General features: G+C 43.5%; 1 protein-coding gene across 1 annotated transcript in view; it reads right to left on the minus strand.

The window, feature by feature from the left end:
* Positions 1–1,756: 1,756 nt before the first annotated feature.
* tbx5a (T-box transcription factor 5a) overlaps positions 1,757–18,812 on the minus strand; it is a 31,799-nt gene continuing 14,743 nt past the window's right edge. Inside the window, exons 4-10 of the mRNA XM_062554224.1 lie at positions 17,725–17,844; positions 16,047–16,194; positions 11,819–11,971; positions 7,120–7,211; positions 4,775–5,004; positions 3,337–3,685; positions 1,757–3,240 (exon numbers count right to left, since the gene is read on the minus strand). Of these exons, the coding sequence (XP_062410208.1) occupies positions 3,024–3,240; positions 3,337–3,685; positions 4,775–5,004; positions 7,120–7,211; positions 11,819–11,971; positions 16,047–16,194; positions 17,725–17,844 (1,309 nt within the window). The 3' untranslated portion in view covers positions 1,757–3,023. The remainder of the gene's footprint in view (positions 3,241–3,336; positions 3,686–4,774; positions 5,005–7,119; positions 7,212–11,818; positions 11,972–16,046; positions 16,195–17,724; positions 17,845–18,812) is intronic.

Here is an 18,812-nt window from a genome sequence, read left to right on the forward strand (position 1 = left end):
GCATTTGTGCAAGTATTGTGTGTGGGACGGGGCTGTATAAAAATGTCTGTGTTAGCATGTGTGTGTGTGTGTGTGTGTGTGCGTGTGTGGCTAGGGAGGGGGCCAGCTGTAGGAGAGACAGTCCAGGCGACCCCTTTAATCCAGGGGATTTTCTCTACATCAGCGAGATGATGAGGACAATTAGTTGGCGGCTATATTGTGACCAACAGCATGGAGGACTCCCTGCTGAACGAAATTCATTGATCCCATCCTAGGATTAGTTTACGGAATACTTCCCCTGGTCAGTGAATGACTGCTAGAAAAGAGAGGACAGTCTTGGATTTCTTCATGGGTTTAGGTAGGATATAAGTCACTATGTATCCTTCACTATGGACTTTATTGCTTTTGTTGTAGTATGGAAGCGATGACACTTTTACAATGTAGATGTTTACGGGTTAAAAAGGGATGGGAGGTGGGATTTGTAGTATTGTAAAGCCATTCCATGAGGTTGAGACAGTGTAAGTCCAAAGAACGAAGACTACAAATATTTACTGCGGAACCCGGATGTGGAGCAGAGGGTTTGGGTGATATTCTATGGGGATTAAATGTGATGTGTTTGTGTATCTCTGCCTGTCAACGGAGGATTAAAGATTGAAATATTTTCTGTTGCATTGACTTGAGTTCTGTGCGGTCAGCAAAAAGTGAATCAATCATGCGCTTCTCAGCACTGAATTATGAGGAAGACTAGTCCTAGTCAGTTGTGTATGTGCCTCACTCCACAGAAGATACCTTAACAAGAAACCAAAAAAATGTGGAGTAATATGCAGGATGATGTTTTAGATTTATTGCAATTCTGTATTCTATGTACATTTGTGTTTGTATTTACAGCAAAGTAAACCACTTCTTTTTATCTCATATTCATTTAAAAGCCATTAGAATTAATGCTCTGATCTCTAAGTCAGCATGATTTCTCTTTGTCCGAGGAAGAAAACAAAAATCTAAAATAGAAACAGAGGGTAGCCGCGAAGATACAAACCAACAGAAAAGGGGAGACTAACAAGCATAGTTTCTGATTAAAAAAAATAGAAAAGGCTTTATAATACAGGGGAAATAAATACTATTAACATGAAAAAAAAAACTGTCACTACAAGCATGTTTCAAAGTAACTTCAGCCAATAGATAAATCATCTATCCTACTTTATGTTTTGAATTGATCTTGCTCCTTCATACTCCTTACTGTCAGAAGTCAGGGGGGTGGAGGGGTAATAGATGGCAAATAGTGTGCGTGATGAATAAATAAAAATACCATTACCCTGTATTATGACACAGTGGAATGGTATTCATCATTTCATCAACGCTTTGCTATATCATCTCACTGAATGAACTTTTCATAGGATTTACCCTGTGTCCAGTCTACTGGTTGCCTTTTTTCCAGCCTCATCTAGCCATTCCAGGTTGTACAATGGTGAAAGAAAAGGAACAGTTCTTTGGCTTATGTTCCCCCCAGAAGAACCTTTTTACAGTTCTATGTAGAGCCTGTAAAGGTTCCACTGGAATCCTTTGAGTGTTTGTATTAGAACCCCTCCAAGTTGGTTGGCTCGAGGAAACATTGTAGGTATCCAGTGAGATCAATTGAAAAAAAAAAGATTTAATCTTCTTTTCTTTCAATAGAGTTCATGATTTTTTAGAATGCTTTCAATACACAATTAGTGCATGAGCCATGGGAAATTATAGTGTGCACAATTACATACAACAAACTTTAATATTCCCACACAGCCTTCCAGAAAATACCTCTATTGGAAACAGGACTGACAAAAACTTAAGTACAAAATGCATGGCATGTATCAACGTATCACTGACTGTAATGGCCCAGCACTGTTTGACATCATGCTTTCAGCACAACCGTCGAGGATGGGGAGCGGTTCTTGAAATTAAAGGCGTAGTGAAAATACAATACAGAGATCTTCATAAGATGGCACAGCTGTACGCCAAACACAACACATCGACCTTGACGCCATTCAGAACCATACACACACCATATAAATAAATAGTGTATATATTCCATATATGATTAACTGTCTCTGTTACTGTGAACCCTCGTGGATAAAAGAAAGAGAAAAAAACAAATTGCAACTGACTGTGTCTTATAGGAAACTATTACTTCAGACTGATACATTAATTATAGTCGGATGGTTCCGCTCATCAACTTGGCTAAAGATGAGGTGAGGTATGTCCCTGAACTGTCCTAAACTGCATAAGTGCATCGGTTTGCCCCCAACCAGAAGTCTGCACTCTATAGAAACACTTTTGTTTCTTTCTTTTGTACACTCGGCTTGACTTTCCTGACTGGTGATTGTCTTCTCTTTTTCTGAGTAACATTTACATAGAACATATTAGCCAACAAAAAGGAAAACAAAAAAAAAAACATATTTAAGGGTGGTGTCAACATAATTACTTTTTTTTTTTTTTTAAAGGAAATGATCCATCTAACAATCTTTTCATATTAGCGGATTACAAAGACAAAAAACAAAAGCATACCACAACACAAAGATGAAAAATAGAATATAAAAATTGCTTTAAAAAAACGGGTCTGGTGATGCAATCGTAGGCCTGTGCTTCAGTCCGTCACTTTAAAAAAAATGGGGAAAAGCTTGTAGCTTATCTTTTTTCTTTCCATATTATACTGTACTATACACATATACTTTACAAACTGACTTGATACTTCATCCTTCAACCCTGAAAAGAAAATCTCTGGTGGATATCTGACATGGGTGGCCAGACTGTCCGAAAAAAAAAAAATCATCTTTAAAGATGTCTGTGCTACTTGGCCTCTCGCCTTAAAGTCTCTAAACGTCTCGACATGATGGTCTTAAAAACTGATGTCACAAGACCATACGAGTCTGAAGGTGAGCAACGTACTCTTCTCCACATAAACATATGAGATATAAATATATGCAATCGCCGACACCCGACTCCTCAGTCATTCTCCAAATCTCCTCGACCCTTTTTTTGTCCCCCGCGGAAACCTTCTTCTCCTGGGCAAGTTAGCTTCCCTCGTTCCAGTCGGGCATGATGCTGACGCTGTGCACGGCGTGGTACTGGTGCGGCGAGAGCGTGCGCGGTAGGCTGTGCGGCGGGTACAGCGGGTACTCGTTCCCCTGGAGGCCCGGGGGCGGCCCTGTGCCGGGCGACTGCAGGCCGGAGACGGCGCTGCCGGGGCTGCACTGCCGCGCTGCAGCTGCGGCGGCGGCGGCGGCGGCACTCAGAGTCTGGTGTGGCCCCATGGAGCCCTGGTACATGGGCACGTGGGCGTCGCCCAGCTGTGGCGAGGCGTGCCCCGCCACGCCGCTCAGCCGCGACACCAGCGGGCCCGAGGCGAAGTGCGCCGAGAAGTGCTGGTGGTACGGCAGCCGGTCCATGGGCTGCATGCCCGCCACCGAGCAGCTGCCGTACGGCGACACGCCCGCCCACGTGTTGCAGCTGATGTCCTCCAGGCTGGGCACGGGCTCGGACGCCTGCGTGGCGCTGGCGTACATGCACGCCTGCCGCTGGCCCGCCTCGGTCCGGTAGGGTCCGGCACCGGCACCGGCCAGGCCCAGGGGCTGGGAGTAGGCCACGGGACGGTAGTAATGGTCCTCCTCGCTAGAGGAGCTCTCCATGTAGGCCTTCTTGTAAGAGTGGTCGCCTGTGTGGCAGTCATCCTCCACTATGGAGACAGAATGAAAGAAAGAGAGAAAGAGAGAGAAAGTGATAGATAGAGGGAAAGAGAAAGAAAGACAGAAGAAAGGGAGATTTGGACAATTGGACAGATAGATCAGGGAGAGTTAGTACGCTGAAAACAGGAACATACAGTACCAGAAATATACCGCAGGACATTAACTACTACATTCCTGTAAAGTGCTGTTAGCTCATTAAAAAATAAACTCCTTTTTTACTCCCTGCAGTTGATTACTTTCAGAACGAGCCCTTACATTCCTTCCTGAAACCCCTCTACTGTAGACTTCTGCACTGTTAGGAGATAAGATGCGAGATGTGTAGGCTACTCCTGTTTCTGCAATCAGCAGCACAAACAGAGGAGGCAAAGACACACATGCTTACATGCCTATGGACCATTACACCGATTTACTCAGTGCATAGCAGTCCTACAGGAAAGTACAAATATGCCCATTTATGTTTTGTCCTTCTTAAAAAGGTGGCTTTAATGTAGGTTCCTTAGTGCTGAAAGTGGTTCTAAAGAATCTGGAAAGTACCACATACAAACATGATGGGTTCTTCTTATTTATTTGTTAATTTGTTTGTTTGTTTGTTTGTTCGTATAGTAAATAGTTACAGCGCACATTAATGGACATCAGAATACAATACAAAATGTAAGCCTCCCATAATTAGCAAGGGTGCTAATTACCTCCGACAAGGAGGTCATGTTTTCATCAAGGTGTGTTTGTTTGTCTGTTTGTTTTTTTGTTTGTTCACAAGATAACTCAAAAGTTATGGATTGGATTTCGACAACATTTTCAGGGAAGGTCTGAAATGACCCAAAGGAAGAAACGATTAAATTTTAGAAGTGGTCCGTATCACCGTCTGGATCCAGGAGGCGGTTAATGTTTTCGCTTGTCGGGGGCTTGTGCTCTCTAAGTGCTTTTCTAGTTTTGTTGTCTGTTGTCTGTTGTCTGTTATCTGTTGTCCCAGGTCTACAGAGACAGGCGAATAAAACCCCTCTCTAACTGCACGCCGTGGCCTAGTTCACAGGCTCTACTCAGGTGAGGTGCGGCAGGTGAGGTGAAAACGCCAGGCCCACCTTTTCTCTTGATGCAGTGGTAGTCCTGGCCGTGCTCGTGGGGCAGCGGGTAGGAGCCCGACTGGGGCAGCAGGTCCTGCGAGGTGCTGCTGACGCCGTTCTCGCAGGGGTACGCGGCGCCCAGGCCGCTGGCCGGGCCCAGGCCCTGCACCTCGCCACTGAAGGGGCTCTGGCTGGTGCCCACCCGCTGGCGCACCGTGCTCCTGGGCACCACCGGGTACTCTTTACTGCTGCGGGAGAGAGAGAGAGAGAGAGAGAGAGAGAGGAGAAGGAGGGATAAATTGAAGGGCAGAGAAAGAAGGAGAGGAGAGAGAAATGAAGACACTCACACAAAAAGGAAAAAGAGCGAAAGAGAGAGAAACAGAGAGAGAGAGAGAGAGAAAGAGAGAGACAGAGAGAGAGAGAGAGAGAGAAAGAGAGAGAGACAGAGAGAGAGAGAGGGAGAGAGAGTGAGAAGAAGAATCTCCCCCTGTTGATTCCTTTCCCAATACAGAGATACAATTACATGGAATCTGTCATCTGCAGATCTCCCTCCATCCTGAGGAGCAACTAACCACATGCAGCACCCTCTTACAGTTGCGTCAGCCTACGACCCATTTATTGGTCTGTGGTTGAGAGATGAGGATAGATACATGACTCTAAGTGATTCATGAACGTCCATGCACATTTTTTCTTCCGTCTTTGATTCCCCCCCCCCTCCTTTGTCTTCCCCCCCCCTTTTTTTCTTCTCCTCCTTTCACAGAAGTGACCTGGTTTTGCAAAGAGGCCTCTGCAGACCAGAGTCCTAACTCAGTCCAGACCTTCGCTGGCCACAGTCCTCCGTTAAGAGACGGGCCTGGCTTCTCTCAGGGAGAGGGGTGGTAAGGCCCTTTTCGCCGGCCGAGGACACGTGTTACATCACAGGTGTGCGTTTACGGTGATTTATGTATTACAGCAGCCGTGTGCATCATCGCCTGGCCTGAGGAATTCATTTTCCTCGTCCGAAAACGTCAGGGGAGAAGAACACAGTTGTTGTTGCTGCGGCCGCTGCTGCTGCTGCTGCTACAACAATTGCGACTCTGGACGATTTCTAGGTGGCAGGGGAAGATGCCTGGATTGTGACTGGTCAGTGGCTGAATTGTGAAATAGAAGAAGGATGGTGTCCTTTCAAAAGCAATGATAGGCCTGCTCTAGTTCTGTGTGGACATTCATTATTCACTTCTTTACGCAATGTAGAGACACTTCCTTCCCCTCTCTTTTTCTCTTTCTCTCTCTCTCTCTCTCTCTGTCTGTATCTCTCATTCTTTCTCGTTCTCTCTCGTTTGGGAGCGCAGGCGACGCCTCAGTTGGCGGAGGTGTGGGCTTCGGACCAGATTTTCTGCTTTGAAAAAGTGTTTTTCCACCCGGCCCGTGGATGTGCGCTGCGCTGCGCCGCCGTCATCTGGAGCCAATCAGAGCCCTGAGCCATGTGGTCTCCTCCGGTGCCGGCTCGGGACTGGCCCGATCGAAGCGTCGCTCGCCGCAGACAACTGTTCCGCGTCTCCCCTCCCCTCTTCCCATCCACTCCACTGCCGGCCGAGACAGGGCCGCGGCTTTATCCCCCCCCCCCCCCCCCCCCCTCCTCCCCCTCCTCCCCCGCGCGAAACAGAGGGGATGTCGCCCGACCATCGTGGCCCGTTTGAGGGTCGAGCCAGATCGACCATGAAAGCCCTCCGACACATAAAGCCTGGCCAGAACTCAACGAGCTACACTTATGTCACGAGAGCCTGCACCGTGCATCGCAGGAAAAGAAGGGTGCTGCCTCTTTTTTTTATGTCCCACCTCAAAAAAAAAAAAAAAAAGCACCCCCAGATACAGTAATTGCTGCCTTGGCCCTTCTAATGACCATTCCAAGCCACATGTGCACTGATTAGCCCAGCTCCTTATACGCGGGGAGTATCCGGGAGCCTTTCAGACTTACTAGAGCCTTTCAGTACTCCAGTCACCAGTGGCTTATCTGGTGACCAATCCTTCTCCTTGTGAGGAGATGTCTTTCACGCGGCCTAGGAAGGGCAAATGAGCCTAGCAGACTTAGACGGCCAGAACAAGAGGACCCTCAAGAGGGTCTATTTCCGGTGAACGGAAAAGGAAGACGGGGAAAAAAAACGACGCTTTATTGACTTTTCCTTGCTCTTACGACAGCACATGACCCTATGGATGTCTGCCCTCGTGTGTTTCTAAGGAAGTTTTAGGTGTGAGGGGGTGTTAAGGTGCACGCAGATATATTTAATGACAACATGTTCAGGTGGCACCAAGTTTGAACAAAGGCCTGTTGTGTGCCACTAGGTGAGGAGAAAGTGTGTACATTGGGCCTCTCAATAGCTTACCTTTGCATGCGTGACATCCGGTGCAGTTCCATGTCATCACTCCCCCGGAAGCCTTTCGCAAACGGATTGTTCTCAATCTTTAGCTGAGTTATCTAAAAACGAAAAAGATATGTTTTTGAGTGTTTGAGTAGTTAGGCATCTTATATGCAGTATATTCCTCATGGCATCATACAGGTGTTTTCCTTTAAATGGCATAAGGGCTGGGTTTTACTGGAGATACAAAGAGCACAGTTTCTGTTATCAGCTATCTCATGGCATGTATCAATTTACATTTGGAATCGAAATTCCTGTGAACTCCAAAGCCCATCAACAGAAAGCAGGTTAATATGCATATAAAGTCTAGCTTTCATGAAAATAACATTCCTGTATTCTTCCAATTTGAAGAAAATAGAATGCAGCATTGTTCTCCCACATCTGCACTTTACAACCAGAAATCAACAACCAAGTCTAAATATGGAAAATTGTATTGGTGGTTTCAGCCCTAAAAGGGAAACCAACACATGAATATGCTGTGTCGAAGTTTGGCTTTATTTAATTAAAGAGTCGAATGAACAAAGATGGACAGATTCGAAATAAGTTATTATTTTGACATCTAAGCTTTATCCCGCCATTTAAAACGTTTCAAAGTATGATATACTCCACTTCTTCATTGAACTAGCCATTTTCAAACATACCAATACTACATTTAGATGATCTAATAGTTGTGTAATTTTTCACAAAAAGAAATACGGTAACTGTTTTCATTCGGAGAGCAATCATCTGTATGAATTTATTAAAAGTAGTCCATGGTGCCCAGTTCACATGATCCTATCCAAATGTAACTCAATGTGGCTCGACATCATACAAATATGTAACGGTGCTGGAATTTAATGGGTATACTTAAATTAAAGGATTACAACAGTATATCATAAAATGCATTTGAATCCCAAACAGTCGACAAAAATACTATCCGATGAAAAGGACAGTTGAGAGCTGACGACAAGTAGCCTAGGCTAATCAACCCCCATACTGTAATCATAATAATGACGCACAAAACTAAATAAAGCACCAGGCTGAGCGAATCAAAAACAAATATTAATCCTAAAACAGGTTAAATATACTCTGTGATGAAAAATTAACTAAACTTGATATAAAACTAAGATTACACATATTTTCCATTAAAATAAATATCATCCCGCGGCTATACGTTCTCCAAAGCGAATGGTTATACATTTGCTGTATTTTCGCCAGTAGGACCGAACGAACTTAAGTCTCCTGTAAAGGAGGTTACGCAGTATTACGCAGAGTTACAGTCAGTGTGAGGATATCCCTTCTTCAGCCACGCTTTACTTGGCAGGTAATTAGTTGGCTTGCGTGGTGTGTTTCCCAACACGACGTCAACTTGCGCTCTGGCTCTCACTTTCACCCAAACCTTGTAAAATATCTCCTTGTTGAGACACACGCAGCCCTCCCGGCTCTCGTAAACGCACGGCGCGTTTGGCACAGATTAAAGCCTGTCCCGTGTCTCTTAGTTTGTACATCTAAGTCTGTTTTACTTATATAATTTACGCAACAAATATTTACAGACTTCTGAAGTGGATTAACCAGTAGATGGTACGTGCATCATGAGGTTCATTGACAAAAAGCAAGTGGCATTGCTTAAAGAAAGGAAAAAAAACATACCCCATCTCCAAAAATATCTACCCGTCTTGGCTTCTAAAACTGGCTAAATCAATCGTTGATATTAGGGTTCATTGTATCTTTTAGCCAAAATAGATCATGGGAAATGCAAGAGAGATAAAAATCATCGTGTGCTTGTGCCTTACTTTTACACATATATTAGACAAATGTTAGATTGAAAAATGCGAAATAATCAACATTGGTGAGTAGTTAACATAATAATGTAGCCTAATATTAATATCAATATTAATATTAAACTGCCGGCGGGGATAACGTGGTGTTCTGGTCCTTCATAATTTCAGGTAGGCCTACCTATTTCTGTCCTTAGGCTATACTAGTTGCAGTGGTACAAAACTGTAGCCATATCAAATTTGATATTTTACAGAATGGGCTATTGAATAACTCATTAATTCTCCCAGGGTTGGACTGCTATTCGGACATCAATACATTCTATGGGGCTAATATTTCGATTTCATTTCATTGAGTTACAGTGATTTCACAAAAAACAAATAATCATTAAAAAGTAGGCATAGGCTACATGTGTATACCTGTACATATGACCCTGGTTCTTTATTCAATTGTTGATTTTAAAGAACACAACTACACGTGAAAACAACAATTAGCGAAATTTCGCTCATGCAGGCTCCATAATTAATGGTTCTCTCTGACTGGCAGCCTGTTGCATCCTGTTAAGAGCAACACGGAATTTTGATAGGCTCAGGAGACATTACCGGTATTCGCCCCCACTCCCGGCCCTCCCCTGCCCCACATTAAAACTTGACATCGACATAGTTAAAGCACGGATGTGAAACAGACATGGCTATGCACTGCCGTCTAAAGAAATTATGCAAACTCATTTAACGGGATATTTTCAGGGGTTCACAATAGGAACAGGATTTTTCCATAACGAGTGCGGTCAAAACGTCACACTGGAGAAGATAAGATGGAACAACATGGGACAGGTGAACTGGTGAAACGTGCGAATATTCTCTTCAACTTTTAAACTAGCAAAATCATTTTTGCACATGCAAGCATATCCCTATAGGCATATGTGACTTGCGCTAATTCAACAATCGTATTCAATAATTGAATGATACAAAATACAGACAATTAGCTTACTCAAACTCCAATGTCAAAGTTGTATTCGAAAAGTTCGTCATAGTTCAGATGATTTGTGAAAAGAAAAACAGTTTCGTTACACCACCAGTTAAGCATCCAACCATAGGCTTATAAGCCTTCGATATAGCCTAAGTCAAGCCGCGAAATGCACCATCTCATCCGCTGGAACCTTTACAGGCGAAATAGTTGCGAATGTAAGATAGCCTAACTTGTAAAATCACCACAGGACTTCTCTTAACCCTCCACCTTGTTGCCACATAGGCCCATCAAAAATAGCTGCCCTTATCTTGTTACAGCTCGCTCACATGTCCATCTTGCCCTAGAAATGCCCAGTTTGCAATAAATAAATAAAACTGCAGGAAATAAACAAAAACGCATCAAAAACATAAAGGGTATCCTGCGCTTTTCAGGTTGCAAACCGAATTTCAACAGATACTAATACTGATTCTCAAACTTGGGATATAACACTCAGTGACGCATAAAGCCTAATTTGGTCAATTAAAATGTTTTGAATAGCAGACTGGCTGTTTCTTGTTGAGGTTCTGTCTGATCATAATCACTTTGGCTCCAAGCTGCCACCATTTCTTTTTCAGGCTTGCTCAAATCTATAGAATCGAGATTCAATCAATTGCAGAAACATAGTTTCAACCTCTGATATAAGCCGTTTTCATAGATAAATAAAGTTTGTGTTAGGCTACTCTGACAGTTAGGTAAACACGCATAGCACGCAAGTGAAAAACGCTAGGAAGCGTTATTGGAAAACACACATTTTGCTTATTTCAATACATATCTACTGTACAAATCGATATGGATGCATCTTGTCCGACAAATTGCGACTGAAAATAAAATATAAAAGCATTTTCATTTATAATACATGCAAATATAAAAACGACACGACAATGCTATATTTTCCTTTTCAATTATTCAATTATTTGATTGAACAGGCGGAATAACTCTGTACTCATGTGCAACTTCACTCAACGCGACTTCAAATAACTTCACAGATAAGCCTAGGCTACAGCTTCTAAAGCCCTTTCCACGCAAACGACGAAATTATAGTATTCACAGAACATTTGCATTTAATGTTTTACACAATGCCACTCCGAAACATTAAAATAGACCTGCTTGTTTTCCTGTGGTGACAGAGCAACACAAAATGTGTGATTGATTGTAAATTCGATGCATGAGCAGCCGTCTGTATGCTAACCTAAAAGTATTGTTATAATATCACTCTTTTCAGTTGCCACTGTCACAACAACAGCAGCAGCAGCAGCAACACACACACACACACACACACACACACACACACACACACACACACACACACACACACACACACACACACACACACACGTTTCATTTCAATTATTCATCCCATTGTGCTAAGCTATACTTGAAGCTGCTTATGCTGATAGAAAATGAAAGCGGGAGGTATTGACTGAGATGTCTGAAAAGTCCCTTGAGATACACAGGTCTCTGCTTGGCTATGCTATCGGGCATGTGGTTTCTTTGGCCCATGGGCGTTGACATGTTTCAGTGCGCAGACTAGGCCTACTATCAGTGATTCAGTCATGAGATCGGTGTTCTGACATGGACATAGGCTATTGCTTCTCTTTTCGAGATGACTGGATCCATTTACCTGATTTCATTATTGAAAATGAGTCTAATCTTGTTTATCATAAAACATACTAATTATCTCATACGTAGGCTATTATTTCACAGACAAGGCTGAATTATCTGGTTTCTAAATTAAACGAGAAAAAAATAATGAAAATTAAGTCTTTTCAATCAGTAACATCGGTGTTCGAACACGAAAGAGTGTTTACACCTTTACTATGACATTGTGCATTTTAATAATAGACATACATGCTATAACTTTGACATAAACAAATGGATAAAGTCAGTCTTTCAGCTGACTTACCTTATGATTTTGGTAGGATGTGACTGCAATGAAGGCCGTTTCTGGGAACACATGAGTGCAGAACGCAGTGTTTTTGGATCCGAATCCATTATTCTCATCCGCTTTCACGATGTGGATCCTCGGCTGATATTTGTGCATAGAATTCAGAATAATCTGTAAGGAATAATTTCAAACCGGTTAAAAGACTGTATTTTACTTTATTTAGCTTTAAATAGTGCTTTAAAGACATGGCAATGTGATTATGCGACACTGAATAGTTTTTATCAGATTGCTTAGATTGCAGACAACTGATGCAACAATAGTTCTGTCCTAGTCAGGTGACACGGTTAAAGTAGGCTAATTGGAGTCCTGATATGAAGACGTGTTGTGAGTTGAGCGTAACATAAACATTAAGGAAACAATACGCCACATGCCACATTCTTCCATGATGACCGTGTTTGAAGTGGAACGCAACGTCTATGCACAACATCCGCGGCCACACTGCCTCTCTGCCCATCATTAAACAATCTGCCAGGGGAGAGAGATCAGCCTAAACAAATCATGCACAGTTCCCGGTGGCTGGTCTATTCTACTTTTTCCATTTCCCGCAGCCATGTTCGAACACCTTTCCCTTCTCCGGCTTTTCCTCCTGACCTCCGGTGACCCGCTTTTGTACTAAGTCCGCGGCGCTCTCGCTGCATTCACCGGCTCGTCTGGCGACACAAAGACGCAGTCCACTCAGTTGAACTTGGGCCTACGCGCCCCCTTCGCTAGGCCTCTCTCATCCGCGGGCCTTAGTGTAATTGTTCTGACGTACTAGGGAGTAATGGGCATCAGCCGTGAGCAATCTGATGGTTTTTAATTTCATTAAGTCCACTTTAGCATGAGATAACAAAACGTTTTCCCCCCCCGCGGGGTCTCAAGTCCGGGGGCATTTGTGTTTCTGTAGGTCGGTCCCATTTAGCAGCCTCCAACACATAGACTTCTACGCACATATTTTGGTGAAAAGATGATAAACAATGAATTTGACCTCCTGAGTCCTGAATATGTCAGACACTGGTGGAGGGGTTACACATAACATGACTTACTCATATGGCTAACACATTTCTTTCCCTGGACATTTTTCATTTGACCACTCCTAACCACCGAGGACATGAGACAGGAGATAAATAATAAATCACAATGAAGGCAAATGAGTCTTGCCCCTTCTCATGCTATATGACATAACCACTGTAGTAAGATTGTAGCTCGTCTGTCCACCTTAATATACTCACTGTGGGCAGCACAGGCAGAGATAGCCTACATTCAGTGTACAGTGCCTACTCTCTCTGTGGGTCAGTGTGTCTGGCTAGTATCTCAAACACTCTAAATACTCTAATCCTCTTTACTGTAAGCAAGCAGGAAATGAAGCATTCTTTTCATTCATTTTTCACTGGGTCAAAAAACCCAAATGTGAGGTGGTCTTCAGCCATCACAGCCATTCGTCAGTCCTCGCTGTTCCCATTGTACCGTTTTTTTAGAAGGGGAAGTGTATTCAAAGTTACACGTTTAGAAACAGGAGGGCAGCAGTGCAGAGACATGGACTGGACTGCCCACAAAAGCACTGCTTTTGCGTTGCCTTTCCTTTGGTCTCCTCTCCAGTCCTTGGGCCTGGCCATGTCAGTGAACACAGACGGCGGAGAATGCTGAGTGATCGACCCCCCCCCACCCCCACCCCCTGCCCCCGCCCTGCACCATCTTGTCTCTCACTCCATCAGAACGTTCTGGAACCCTTATGGCCCGGCTGGGACGATGGAGATGGGACAGTGTTTCCCAGCATGCTCCAGTAGTTGGTGGTGGTGTTTTTTTTTTTTGGGGGGGGGGGGGGGGGTTGGGATGCTTGTGGTGGTTGCTGTTGGTGGTGGTGGTGGTGGGGGACCACCCAGTCAGTCAGTCAGCAGTACTGGTCTGCTCCTTGCGTGCCCTGTTGGTCTGTATCTGCAGCTTCACCCCCCCACACCGCACACACACACACACACACACACACACACACACACACACACACACACACACAAACACACACACACACACACACACACACACACACACACACACACACACACACACACACCACCCAGCAACACCCCCCACCCAACCAAAACCCCTAGACTGGCTATGATAGTTCTTGATGATAGTGAGGGATGACCTAGGGGTCTCGCGCGGTCGCCCTCCCGCTTTCATGTTCCGACATCACAGGGGCTCTGAAGCCCCACAGATTAACAGGCTTTGTATACCCCTCCACTATTGCTCATCTCCCTCTGTCATTAAAGCATAAACAGTTTGAAGCACAGTTATTCCAAAGCTTGCCTCACGCGCGGCCAACATTTTCAGACATTTCGGGCCGAGGCTGGGAAAAAATGCGCAAGCCTATCGAAGGGGTGACTGATGTAGAGGCCACGATCAAAGAGATACTCTTTGGCCTCGTGCGAGGCTGGAGTCAATATCAAAACACTTTAATGGGAATAAAATTATCCACCAGAGCCCCCCTCAATGCCATCTATCTCTACAGCTCTCCCTGTGAGGGCAGAATGTGCAATTTTTTAAAAACGGTGACCTTTTTCTTCAGGCTCCATTTCTCTCTCTGCCTCTCCCTCTCTGTGTGTGTGTGTGTGTGTGTGTGTGTGTGTGTGTGTGTGTGTCTGTCTCATTAATTAAAATGGATTTCTAATAGGGCAGGCTTGTTTTATGTTTGCCTAACTGGATCCAGTCTATGGGGCTGTCGTGCCTCTGCTTCGTCTCCGAAGAAACTAGTAATTATAAATAGCCATGAAAATTATTCCAACCACCTGGAACAACAAGTCGACGGATTGTTATTTTGGTTGGGGAACCGGTATTTCATTTAGGGATCCCATGGTACACTTGCAGAAAAAGGGGGGTGAGGGGCTGGTTGGTGGGGAGGTGAGGAGGCTGTGAGTGTGTGTGTGTGTGTGGGGGGGGGGGGGGGGTGTATTGAAAGAGGGGGGGGGGGGTGTTGTAAGTCAAGAACCACTGCAACCAATCAAAACTGCACTTGGGCCAAAAAATTTACAACACCGCTCACATTCCAGGCTGGCTCCAGTTTCGCCCTACCAGCTGGGGTTTGGCAGGACAACAAGCGCCATTGGGCCGAGCCCGACCAAACACTGGGCCAATGGTGCTTTGTGATCAGCACTTAGCAGTGGCATAACACAGCACCGCACCGAAATGGACTGGACTACGCTGGACTGGACTGGACGGGCTGGGAGGTCATAGGAAATCCAGCGCAGACAAAAAGCAAAGCAAAAAAGAAACCCTCTAAGGATTGAGCAAGGCCAGACAGAGTGAGGATCAATCAGTTCGCTGGTTAAGAGCAGCCCCATTGTGGTCAGGCATCTCCGTCAGTTTGGGCTTTATGGCTCGGGCATGCAAATCAACTGGCTTGTAAGTAATAGTACCATAACAAAAAACAGAGAAAGACACTGTTGCTCAATGTGTCATTATGGAGTTGTTTCTAGGCTGGAAGTTGCTAATGCTGTGGGTCTTGGGTGAGAGAGGGGGTAGTAACTAAGAAAGGATGCTTCTCTGGTTCTGACTTAGAACATATTTATAAACAGCATTATTTTGAGGTACGGCACAGCACTTCCTACCTAGTACCTTACCCATTGCTATCCCTGATGGTTTCTTACTTATTATAAATGCTAAAATAACTCACGTCCAAAATATAGGATCCCATCAAAAAAGATGGAAAATCCATAATATTAATCCAGCAACACCTTATACGCTAATGTTCCCCCCAAAAAACATATTATTCCAAATTCCAAAATACACTTTCACCTTTTAAAACAACTAGATATTTAAACAGAATAAAAGTACACCACTCTGGCATATCTTTTTAATTGCATCTCGTGATCGGACGATTACCAGCTGATGCCTGTGCAGACCTCTATGTCTACCGCAAATCACTAGAAAGAGAATAATATCGATAATTCGAAAATCAGAAATTTCTCCAAAATTATTTCAACAATTTCCTTGACGATAACAAAATACACACCACTTCCAATGAGAATTACCCATACATACAACATAGGTTTCCTAAAAATATAGCCTACGGGTCTTCCCGCCAATCTAAGGCCCAAACGATTAGCTGAGGAGAATATGGCACTTTTCTCGCCCCACACCTCTACGTCGTTGCATCTGCACTTAAAGTACACAAAATATTGGACAAAATCATCTAAAACAACCATATACTTACGTGCCCGAAGGGATCGAGGTGGTTGTTAGTCAGCTTAAGCTTTTGAAAAGAGACAAGCTGCCTCATCCAATGCGCTCCTGTGGCAGGGGAGTCCGGGTGGACGTAGAGCCTCCCGGGCATCGCCGGCTCTGCTTTCCCAGTGACGGACCTAAACCGCAGAAGAAAAATCCCAACATTTTAACTCACACCTCAGTGACCCGGGCCCGCAGAACACTCCCTACGTTCAAGTAAAGTTCACCGTTAATATTCAAGCAACCCTACAAACCTCGGCAATAAGGTAGGCTACTATCCGTCCCCTGACAAACACTATTTAAAGCAATTAGATACGAAATGGTGATGCATGTCAGTGCGCGTTTATAATAATGTAGCTCTGTGCTTCTTATAGAGCAATTTCACAAAAAGATAATTAATAGGGTATTCTTAATTTGAGAAAAGACCTGATTCTACACTGAGGCCTATAGGCTTACTTGTGATTTGTTTTCTTCAATTACGATAGCCTTGGGGGCTAATATGAGTAGACTATACACAGGTAACTTGGTAGGCCTAACATGAGATCTCGTAAATGGCCCCAAGTCTACAGTGACCGAGATTTGGCCCGCTCATCTGAACAACAACTGCCCACGAGGCAAAGGAACAAATGAAAACAGCAATAACAAGCTTGTGAGATTAGCTGCTTTGCAAGGTTCATCGGTGGAACTGAAAAGTCGCTTTGTTATGTAAACTAACAGTGTTTGATCATAAGGGTGATTAGTTCAGGGATAGGTAATTATCAATTATTGGCTGGTGCATCATCACTACACACACGCCCATTCAAAGGCACTGACCCAAACCGTTGCAATGGGACAAGGTTAGAAAATACGGCCATTAGCCTAAGCCAGCAGAGAATTTTCATAGCTGCGAGCACTGCGCAAAAAGTGCACAGAGAAGTGCTAAGAGGTCTTCGTTGCTGCACTTCTGGCCATTTTCATCCGACAAAAAAATGACATTCGCCTTTATTTAGTTTTGACTATACTTGCCAAGAAATCCCCACTCCGCAACTTACACCACCCCTCCCCCATCCACACACACACACACACACACACACACACACACACACACACTGTAAACCACATTTCTGCTTAGCTGGTCAGAGAAGAACTTTTATTTACAAGAGAATATTTAAATATGCATTTGGAATTTATTTTATGTGACAGAGGCGCCAAGATCTACTTAAAGGAGTCCAAAATACTTCATAAATAAATTGGAGCATTGACTGTATATTGACCTACTTAAAGTTGCAATCTGACTAGGGCAGTAAACCTAAGGATTTTTTGCATGTCGAAACTTTTTTTGTACAATTTGCATCTCAATATGTTCGTCGCTAAACGATGCTCCCTGTAGGCCTACTTTTTGATTTTTATTTTTATATGCGTCATAAACAATTCATGCCCAAGCATTTTAACTCTATAGACAGTAACTTTAAGCTGAAAACTAGGGATATTACTGGACATAGTTGCACTTAGATACGCCACTGGAACCAAATTATAGGCCATTTCCCCCCGAGTAACGAATATACTTTTACCATTAAAAGAAATATTGAGCATTTTATATCACCTTCAATGCAAACTAAGAGTTCTTGAAATGGTGCCTAAATACCACTGGTACTGGAACAGCTATTGTGTCTTATACGTATACGAACCATTTATTGTCGGCAAATTTATAGCGGTGGTCATCCGCAGGCACGACATCCATCAGAAGTATATATTTCGTTTTGGGGTTCAGTCCAGTCACCTTAACTTTGAAGCTGGGGAACATTCGCCTATAAATAGAAGAAAGAAAACATCATTGAACTGCAAGGTTTGTGATTCAAGATTGTCCAGAAGGCAACATAAAACATAAAAAAGATTGTTTTCACTGCTGTACAATATGTACTTATGTACAGTTAGGTGTTTGAATAAAATAACATAGGCTAGGCTAATTATATCTTAAAAGGTCAACGTCACTTTCTCCCATAGCCTAATTGATCTTTCAATAGTGTTGAATATGTTTTTGAATTCCATTCGGCCAATAATCATAGGCCTACTTCCACGATTATCGACCGTGTAAGGTAGGTTGCCGACCTGTTGCTTGTTTACTAAGACGAACATGAATATAGTCAGCAATCCCAAATAATTCCCAATCAAATAAAATATGTCTGCATGGACGTTTACATCTCCATTTATTTCGATTATTTGGGCTGCATTTTCTTTTTCAAATATAATCTAGTGCGAAATGTAGGCCTTTGCACTTAATTTAACTGTTCGGCCTATATCATGAAAACTCTGACAAATGAAATCAACTACCAATAGAGAGTAACAATACAATTCGAAGTTATTCTTACTAAAAAAAGTTGAAGATCATCACAGGCTACAACTTGGTTACTTGGAATGTTCCATCCTTATGTGCAAATGTCTACTTGCAATTAACATATGGAAATATAGGCCTATAGACTTAGTCTGAACTTGCGTCTAAATAACATTTATGAATTGATCATCCACATACAATCTCAACAATCAATAATCAACTAAAACAAAATAGTCCAAATAAATAAATATTTAAATCTGGATTAGGTCGATCAAAGAGGAATGCAGTCAAAGGCATTAACTAAGAATGAAGGACGACTACTGAGGCCCATACGCTGGGGACGACAGAAGAGAGGCTGAGGGCTTTGGGTAGACAGGAATGGTTAACATGCCTCAAGTTAAACGGAGAACATTTAACCAAATTCAAAGGCTGCTTTATGCTCTA

Source organism: Sardina pilchardus, chromosome 14 (assembly GCF_963854185.1).
Source record: "Sardina pilchardus chromosome 14, fSarPil1.1, whole genome shotgun sequence".
Classification (NCBI taxonomy): domain Eukaryota; kingdom Metazoa; phylum Chordata; class Actinopteri; order Clupeiformes; family Clupeidae; genus Sardina; species Sardina pilchardus.